This window comes from Sparus aurata, chromosome 3, assembly GCF_900880675.1.
Source record: "Sparus aurata chromosome 3, fSpaAur1.1, whole genome shotgun sequence".
In the NCBI taxonomy this organism is placed as follows: Eukaryota; Metazoa; Chordata; class Actinopteri; order Spariformes; family Sparidae; genus Sparus; species Sparus aurata.
In genome coordinates, this window is record NC_044189.1 from 5,016,232 (window position 1) to 5,025,815 (window position 9,584).

A 9,584-nucleotide genomic window follows, 5' to 3' on the forward strand; every position below is an offset into this window, starting at 1 on the left:
TGTAGCCGTTCAGGAGATATAAACTTCCCATATTTTTAGCGCCACCTAGTGGCCAAAATTCGCCAAATTGGGCTCATCCCTTCCCAGTCTCATGGCTAACAAGGATCACAAATTTGGTGTTAATAGCATTTAGTTTGATGAAGATATCAAACAGTTTACATTTTTATAGCTAGCTACAGAAATGTGTTTGTTAATAATTTGCGCATTTTTTGACGGAGCAAAATTATTTTGATAACTTTACATCAGGTACGTGCTAAGTTTCACGCAGATCGGACAAAATCCCAAGGAGGAGTTCGGAAAAGTAGGTTTTGCATATGTTGCAATTTAGCGAACGAAATATGCAGCAGAAGTGGGCGTGTCCTATGTCAGAAAACCAAGCTCTATTCAGGGAACATATGTATATAAGGTTTGCAAATGTGTAATTTAAAATGTGGAAGTTAAAGGCAAAAATGCGATGGCATCCATTATAGCGCCACCTAGTGGAGTACATGTGCAATTTTTGGTATGGAAGAACTGTGTCCTATTCTATATGTACCATATAAATTTCAAAGCTCTCAGCATAATAGTTTGGCTGAAATTAATGTTTGTTGTTTATCTTGTATTAAGCCACGCCCACATTGAGCAGTCATGACCACCTTCAAGATATGGCCTCAGGATTGGCCTTACATCATACTGACCAAATTTCATAAACATCGGTGTAGCTGTTCAAGAGATATAAACTTCCCATATTTTTAGCGCCCCCTAGTGGCCAAAATTCGCTAAATTCGGCTCATCCCTTCCCAGTGTCATGGCAAGCAAGGATCTCAAATTTGGTGTCAATAGCATTTAGTTTGACCGAGATATCAAACAGGGCTTGGCCCCCTAATAATTTCAGTCACAGCTGTAAATGCCAGATTATCTTTAGTCACTTTATTCCTCTCATCTACTCACTCAGACTGAGTATCTGTTTATACTCAGTCTGTTTAGTGCTGACTGTATTTACTTTCTCTGATACTTTCGCCTTAATTTAGAAACCTGAATAAAAGAAATCAACTCAAAGACTGAAATTAAAGTAGTGAAATCTTTCCTTTTTCTCTCTCACCTTTCTTCTTTTTGTAAACGATGAATCCAGCAGCACCGATGAGAATGAGAGCAAGAACAACCACTGCAGCAGTGACGAGGACGGTCATGTTACTGGACTTCACTGTTGAATACAATAATAGATTATTATTAATGTTTTGTTGTTGTTCCCATGCACTCCCCTTCAGCACCCTCTGATCTCACTCTTACCTTCGTTGGTTCTGATCCGATCTTTGTCCAGTTTGGTGATGATGTCCTCCTTCACACCAGAGAGCTGAAACACACAGTCGTACCTCGTCCAGTCTTCAGGTGTGACTGATGAAAGGTTCAGGTCAACACTCATCTGGAAGGTTCCATCGTGGTTGGGGAGGATCTCTCCGTGGTCCACCTCCTCATGAAGCTCCTCTCCATCTTTCCTCCAGACGAGTGAGGCTCTGTGAGGGTAAAAACCTGTAGCGAGGCAGCTGACTGGAGAGGAGGGAGTCTTCTGGAGGAGAGACACTGAGGGAAGCTCTGGAGAGTAAAGAGAGAGATATTAAAGAGGAGAGGGAGGAAAAGAAACAAGGTATATTGGAATCAATAACAAAGGTGTCAAAGTGATTTTTGTGACTATTTTGTTACAATACTATGTTTGTTGGCACATCACTGCAGCAAACTGTTGATCAGGGGAATAGTGTGAAACCAGCAGCATGATGTGAATCATGTCATGTGCTTGTAACAGTTTGTAATAGTGTCGGTCGACTAAATATTGAGTTTTAAAAAAGCGGGAGGACAGTGTTGATGGTGGCCAAGTAATGTGCTCCATGTATCCAGACCACAGTGTAATAATGACAGGGTACATAACAACACATCTGCTACACAGCCTTCACATGATCTGTATACAGACAGAGGAGGGAACTACACCACCACTAAAGACACTCACTACAGTCAGAGAAGAACAATGTCTGTCTGTTCTTATGATTCACAGTCAGGTCGTCAATCACAGTGTCAATGTTCAGTGGAACTATTTCTATTGTGAAACACTGAAACTGTAAAATCACTTTCCTTAAACTAACTGTGACATCACAGTCTGAGCTTTGATGGTGAGTGATGTCACCCAAAGATGTCTGTGATTGGTCAGGACTAAAACAAATGTAACCACTACAAAAAAGCTGATGTCAGACAGGTTGGATTAATAAAACAATGACAGTTCAGTCTGAGCAGCCTATATGAAGATCACTGTGTCTAATAAACTACATCAGGTCAGGCGATCCTACCTGTTCTCAGCAGAACGCTCCTCCTATACTCAACATACTCCTTCAGCCAGTTTGGAAAAATCAAAAGAGAATTCTTAAAATGTTCTCTAATATTTTTATCAGCGTCCCATCTCTCAGGTCTTAGAGCGATCCATGTCACTGTATTTGGATCCAATTCCAAGAGGTCTTCTCCATCATAACCAATCTGAGCGAAACCTTTGGCCTCTCCAGTCTCATCATCCCACTCACAGCCACACACCATCTGTACAACATGGACACCTGAGACAGAGACAGAGACTGTAATTAACACTGATTCACAGATGAAACATTCAGTGGAAAGATGATATTAAAGCAAAACTCTCGCCAAAATGCAACCTAGGCTTCTTTTGTGAATGGATATGAGTCAAACCTTTGTGTAAAAGCATGACTACGTCAAAAGAGGCACTTTTAAGATTGACCGTATTCTTTATTCAGGTCAAACTCATTTTCAATGGAAGCTCATGGGGCACTTTTACGATTGCATCAAAATCTCTATTTTTGAAACACTAAGAAGGCTCGACACAACATGAAACTTTGCTCGTAGTATCACCAGGGTCTCTACAGAGCGAGAGCTTAATTTTAAAAACATTGTACATTGTGCGACGTCTGCTGTATTTTAGTTGTGTGAGTTCATGAATCAGATTATTATCAGTAGTTTGTGTTGAACAGCTTCAGCAACAAGTCTAACTAGCAGCTGATTAATGTTGACATGATGAATGACAGGTAGTGGCTGGACCACTGAAGACAAACTGATATGATGGTTTACTTTACATGAATCTCTATTTCAGGTTATGTGTAAAATGATGTTAGAGTTTGAACTGATTGGTATCTTGAGGCCCTGGGTCACTTTACAACTAAGATGCAGAACAGTAAAAAGTTAAACAGGCTGTAACATGTTACACACTGTACCTTCAGTTTGGTTGTAGAGACGCATCAGACTGTTAACGTGGGGTTTGAAGATCTTTGGCAAAACATTGAAACACTGTTGTCTGTATAACTCCAACTGCTCAGAATACTGTGTGAAGAATGATTTAAAAGTGTGCTTTACATCCAGTCTTTTGCTGTCACAGTACACCACTGGAAGTTCATCAACTTCTGCTGTCAGCACAACCTCTGGGAGGTTTGGGATTCCAGTTGATGAAGTTATGAAAAACTTCATGGAGTGTAGCACTGCAGGACAAACAAAGGAGCTTATAAATAACACTAATCATGAATATGATGCTCAATGAAAATATAAATATGATGTGAAGTGTGTGTGTTTGCTGCAAAAGATCAAAATGCAAAAGTTTTAAATGTAATGTGCAGAACAGCCTCCATTCAGTCTGAACACACACTCATCATCACCACTCACAAATATGATGAAGTCAGTATGATTCAGTTAAAACAGTCTGATCAAGTTGAAACAAAAGTTGAATTAACCTTGGTGTAAAAGAGTCGAGTGGACTGTGAAGTTTAAAGAGTTTAAAGGTTTAAAATGTGATCTTACCGGGTGATGAAACGTGACAGAAGAGAAGCAACAACAATAACGTTCTCATCTTGATTTGATGAAGATGAGTGAGTGAAGGACCAGGCTGGATCAACTGTTTCCTGTTATTTGTCCTGACAGAGGGAAGGGAAGGGAAGTGAAAGTATTTCTGTCCTGAGAAGAAAAATAGTCCAGACCACCTCCAAGTGATCGACTCCTCATCAACTACCCTCACATATCTTATTATCTTAAGACAGAGCTGATCACAGAGCCCGGGAATCAGCATTTCCAGTGAACTCCCTCACTTCGTTTTTCATTTAACTATGGCGATATCAAAACAGATGCGAGTCAGAGATTGGGTCCCACTGAAAGAATTTGTTTTGTCTGAGCCTGTCTTTGAGTTCAAGTGAGTGACACTTAATAGTGAGACTTGCATTCATGCTGGTATCTTTTAAAAGTGAATTATTAATAAATCATCCTCATGAATGAACCATGCATCAATAATTGTCATACAGAAAAATATCATACTGTTAATATTTTAGAGACTCTAAAGTTTCACACTAATCATGTTTAAGAGAAGCTTGTGTCAAGTGAAGCTCCTCCACAGGTCACAATCTGAGTTTTGTGGTTAAACTGTGTGATGGTAGAATCAGCTGAATTGAGACACTTTTTGGTGAATGATTCTAAAGACCATCTAATAATCTCTGCATGAGATCTAATGATACTTTATTCATCCCCATTGGTCACTTAAATATCTGTTTGATGTAAAAATGTTTCAAAGTCATCCCTGTATAGTTGGAGAGTAAAAATACCTTCAGCTGTGACCTATTATCAGCTCCTTTAAACAGCACTAAGGGCTGTAGCTGTACGTAATGACTGTGCCACATGATACAAGTTGTTAGAGAACATTGTCAATGCACAATTTAGGTGAAAGCGAGTTTTTTTTCAGGGACTGTACTGATTCACCCCCCTCTCCACCTCATATACATTCTGTACTGTCACTCATTCAGTGAGTCTGAACTAGAGAGAGGTGGATGAAGCCTGATGGAGCTTTTGGGCTTCAAACTCTGCAGCATATTGACATCTGGTGGCTTGTAAAGATACAGCAGCCCTTCATGACTGGAGTCTCAGCACCACAACACTCTGTGATCTGAACAGTTTGAGCAATAAAAGTCCAAGAAGCCTGTGTGTTATCATCAAATCTGTCATACTGTTGCATTACATGTAGATATTATTGTGTAATATGTTACAGTAATAAATTAATATGTGTCCAAGAAGCCTGTGAAAAGTTTTAATTTGAATGAGTTTTATTGGTGTAGTTGAGCCTGTTGTCACTGTTGGCTCATCATGTGTTCCAGCTTCGCCTTCAGTGACCAGCGCTCATTACAACAAACGTGTTTTTTACACAAAGAAAGAAATATATTCGTGTATAACATTTGCCAAATTAACGAGCAGGCTCAAAAATCTAAGAATGTGTTGTATACAGTTTTTCACAAAATGTATACAGTTTCTCTCAATGCAACAATAACGCAACAAAACTGAGCTTTTTTAAATGGGGTACGGCAACTTTCTCCACTTTCTTCTGTATTAAAGAAGCAACAGGCTTTTACAGCGATGATGACAGTTTTTTACAAAGAAATAAACATCTTAATGTTTTGTATTTAATGCCGAATTTACAAGAAGGCACCAATATTTAAAATTTGCTGCAGCCATTTCACAGTTTGTTAAGTTTCTCCTCATGATGCAACAACTCCTAAAATCACTGGATTTGTAAATGAGTCTGGCATGTTACTAGTGACTTCACACACTTATACACAAACACACACACACAGCAGCCTGTGTAAAGTAGATCACAACAGCAGCTTTTTAATTTGAATATGAAAAGTTATGACAGAGAGAGAGCGACATGGTATATATTACATATGGACATGCACAATTCTGTTCAGTCAAAATGTATTGATGTTGAATATGTTTTGAATTGGCAAAATCTGACACTGCACTTCCTTCAGTTCTCAGCAACAAACCTGCCAAGTGTAAAGTAGAGTAACATATTAACAATTATAAGATTACTGTCACTTAACTGAACATTTAAATATTGTATATAATGACTCTGACATACTTAATTTCGAAGTGTTATTATCTTAATTAACAGACAAACACATGTAACGGAACATTTATCAACATTCATGCTCATACGAGAGACACACTGGCTCCATGACAGACCAAACTCCATATTCTCCATCTATAGAGTGGTGCAGCAATAAACTATTTTTTGATGCTAACCCTGAAGTTAGCATCACCCTGGCTCCCTCCACAAGAAGTCTATGGGATTTTTTAATTAGACTGTGGAAAGAAACGCAGAAAATAAAGTTTATGATTCTTACATGTTTTGTTCATCAAGATAATCTTCACAGACAAAAACAACTTTTGTGACTTTCAAAGCCTACGTTACATCTCTGTTAGTAAAAATCTAATGTTTGGCTTTAAACAGACGACATCACGGTCACATGACTTAAACGTCACCACCGCTTAATGTCTTACTATATAATTACTATACATATTCTCTATAAACTGATCAATGTACAAGTTTTAAAGTTAGAGTTAGAATAGTCTGTAACTAAAGTCGGCCTGTAAAGTAGTGAGTTTCATCAAACACTTAAACGTATAGCATATAGTCCGGCCCCTCTGCACTTCATTTTCTCCAAATCCAGCCTTTCAAAAAAAGCATCTGAAGAGGCCCGATGTAGCCGGTCTGATCACTTCATACTGGTCGAGTGAAACGGTTGGATTGTCATCTCTTTCATGCTTAAATTGTTTGTTAAAAACAAACTAAGTGTAACAGAAAGAACACAGAACGGGTCAGTACTTCAATTTACTCTACGCAGATAACTGACAGCACACCAAGAAATCAGGTGTTAGAAGTCCCAAAACCAACTATCTTACATCTCGGTGCTGTATCGTTGGTAACTGGACTTGGTTCAGTATCAACCCTCACCCAAGAGGCTTCTACAGTTCTCACTAACTGGAGGGGAACTGCAGGCGTTTAAACCCTGTGTGGGAGTGTCCTTACAGAGTCATTAATCAATTAAACAACCAGTCAGAGCCATAGAACATAGAACAGTCCCACCTTTTCAATCAGTCCTTTTTATATGTTACTTTACTGCTACTGCAAGATCTTTCTTATTTTGTCGTTAAGTTCTGTAATAGATGAAGTGTCACCAGAAGTATCTTTGTCATTCAATGGTCTTGATTCAGTGACTTAGAGGAGTCTTCATCTGTGCTGTTGTCAGGAGCTGCTAAACAATGAATAGAGAAAAAAGTCTTGAAAAGGTTAATGTGCACAATCATTTTAACATTTTTAATCTTAAACATGAAGTGTGAGTCAGATCAGCTGAAATAGAACCAAAGTAAGTTTTACTTACAAGAAGGAGGGCTGATGGCTGAAATCAGAACAAGATAAATAATTTCAGTCACAGTTGTAAATGCCAGATTATCTTTAGTCACTTTATTCCTCTCTTCTACTCACTCAGACTGAGTATCTGTTTATACTCAGTCTGTTTAGTGCTGACTGTATTTACTTTCTCTGATTCTCTGAATAAAAGAAATCAACTTAAAGACTGAAATCAAAGTAGTGAAATCTTTCCTTTCTCTCTCACCTTTCTTCTTTTTGTAAACGATGAATCCAGCAGCACCGATGAGAATGAGAGCAAGAACAACCACTGCAGCAGTGACGAGGACGGTCATGTTACTGGGCTTCACTGTTGAACACAATAATAGTTTATCATTACTGTTTTTGTTGTTGTTCCCATGCACTCCCCTTCAGCAGCCTCTGATCTCACTCTTACCTTTGTTGGTTCTGATCCGATCTTTCTCCAGTTTGGTGAGGATGTCCTCCTTCACACCAGAGAGCTGAAACACACAGTCGTACCTCGTCCAGTCTTCAGGTGTGACTGATGAAAGGTTCAGGTCAACACTCATCTGGAAGGTTCCATCGTGGTTGGGGAGGATCTCTCCGTGGTCCACCTCCTCATGAAGCTCCTCTCCATCTTTCCTCCAGACGAGTGAGGCTCTGTGAGGGTAGAAACCTGTAGCGAGGCAGCTGACTGGAGAGGAGGGAGTCTTCTGGAGGAGAGACACTGAGGGAAGCTCTGGAGAGTAAAGAGAGAGAAATTCTGTTCTTATGATTCACAGTCAGGTCGTCAATCACAGTGTCAATGTTCAGTGGAACTATTTCTATTGTGAAACACTGAAACTGTAAAATCACTTTCCTTAAACTAACTGTGACATCACAGTCTGAGCGTTGATGGTGAGTGATGTCACCCAAAGATGTCTGTGATTGGTCAGGACTAAAACACATGTAACCACTGCAAAAAAGCTGATGTCAGACAGGTTGGATTAATAATACAATGACAGTTCAGTCTGAGCAGCCTATATGAAGATCACTGTGTCTAATAAACTACATCAGGTCAGGTGATCCTACCTGTTCTCAGCAGAACGCTCCTCCCATAATCCACATACTTCTTCAGCCGCTCTGGAAAAATCTGAGTAAAATGAGTCTCATAGAATTCTCTCATAACTTTACTGGCATCCCATATCTGTTTGGTGGGGTCAGCCTCAGGTCTTAGAGCATTCCATGTAAATGTATTCAAATCCAATTCCAAGAGGTCTTCTCCATCATAACCATAACGAGCGAAACCTTTGACCTCTCCAGTCTCATCATCCCACTCAACGCCATTCCCCTCTTGCACAACATGGACACCTGAGACAGAGACAGAGACTGTATTTAACACTGATTCACAGATGAAACATTTCATGCGATCATAAATCAGATTGTTATCAGTAGTTTGTGTTTAACAGCTTCAGCAACAAGTCTAACTAACAGCTGAATAATGTTGACATGATGAATGACAGGTAGTGGCTGGACCACTGAAGACAAACTGATATGATGGTTTACTTTACATGAATCTCTATTTCAGGTTATGTGTAAAATGATGTTAGAGTTTGAACTGATTGGTATCTTGAGGCCCTGGGTCACTTTACAACTAAGATGCAGAACAGTAAAATGTTAAACAGGCTATAACATGTTACATACTGTACCTCCACTTTGGTTGAAGAGACTCATTAAAATGTTAGTGTAGGATTTGAAGTTTGGCAACAACCCGACACATTCTTGTCTGTACCACTCCAACTGCTCAGGATATTTAATGAAGAATGATTTAGCAATGTCATGTTTCATGTCCAACTTTTTGTTGCTGTCACAGTGACCCAACAGAAGTTCATCAACTTCTACTGTCGCCACAATTTCTGGGATGTTTGGGATTCCAGTTGATGCAGTTATGAAATGCTTCAGGGAGTGTAGCACTGCAGGATAAACAAAGGAGCTTATAAATAACACTAATCATAAATAATGTGTAGAACAAACAGCTTCCAATCAGTATGAACACACACTCATCATCACCACTCAGAAATATGATGAAGTCAGTGTGATTCAGTTAAAACAGTCTGATTAAGTTGAAACAGGTTTTTAGTCAGTTATGGTTTAAGTTTTGTCAAAATAAACTTTATCACAGAAAATACAAATATTCATGTGATAAACGGCTTTGTAACTTTACTGTCACAACAATGAACCATGATGCCATCAACTATTCATTTATCCAGAGGAATCAGGACCATCTATCAGTTCTTTTGGATATTGGACTCTTGTGTGCCAAGCAGCACATCCAACTACGAATTAACAGTTAAAATGTTAAAAATAAGTAGTGTTTGACTAAACATATTTTTCTCAG

The 9,584-nt window shown here is 39.0% G+C and overlaps 2 protein-coding genes across 2 annotated transcripts in view; both read right to left on the bottom strand.

Annotated features, from left to right (window-relative positions):
* Positions 1-1,017: 1,017 nt before the first annotated feature.
* Positions 1,018-3,895, bottom strand: LOC115579182 (class I histocompatibility antigen, F10 alpha chain-like). The gene is made up of 5 exons (XM_030412721.1): positions 3,820-3,895; positions 3,243-3,503; positions 2,316-2,573; positions 1,270-1,572; positions 1,018-1,183 (listed from the first exon to the last, which is right to left on the bottom strand). The coding sequence occupies exons 1-5, from the start codon at positions 3,866-3,868 to the stop codon at positions 1,047-1,049; spliced, it is 1,008 nt and encodes a 335-aa protein (XP_030268581.1). The 5' UTR covers positions 3,869-3,895; the 3' UTR covers positions 1,018-1,046.
* A 2,780-nt stretch (positions 3,896-6,675) lies between these two features.
* LOC115579320 (major histocompatibility complex class I-related gene protein-like) overlaps positions 6,676-9,584 on the bottom strand; it is a 26,991-nt gene continuing 24,082 nt past the window's right edge. The window contains exons 2-6 of the mRNA XM_030412824.1: positions 8,896-9,159; positions 8,279-8,557; positions 7,644-7,946; positions 7,507-7,556; positions 6,676-6,687 (exon numbers count right to left, since the gene is read on the bottom strand). Of these exons, the coding sequence (XP_030268684.1) occupies positions 6,676-6,687; positions 7,507-7,556; positions 7,644-7,946; positions 8,279-8,557; positions 8,896-9,159 (908 nt within the window). The remainder of the gene's footprint in view (positions 6,688-7,506; positions 7,557-7,643; positions 7,947-8,278; positions 8,558-8,895; positions 9,160-9,584) is intronic.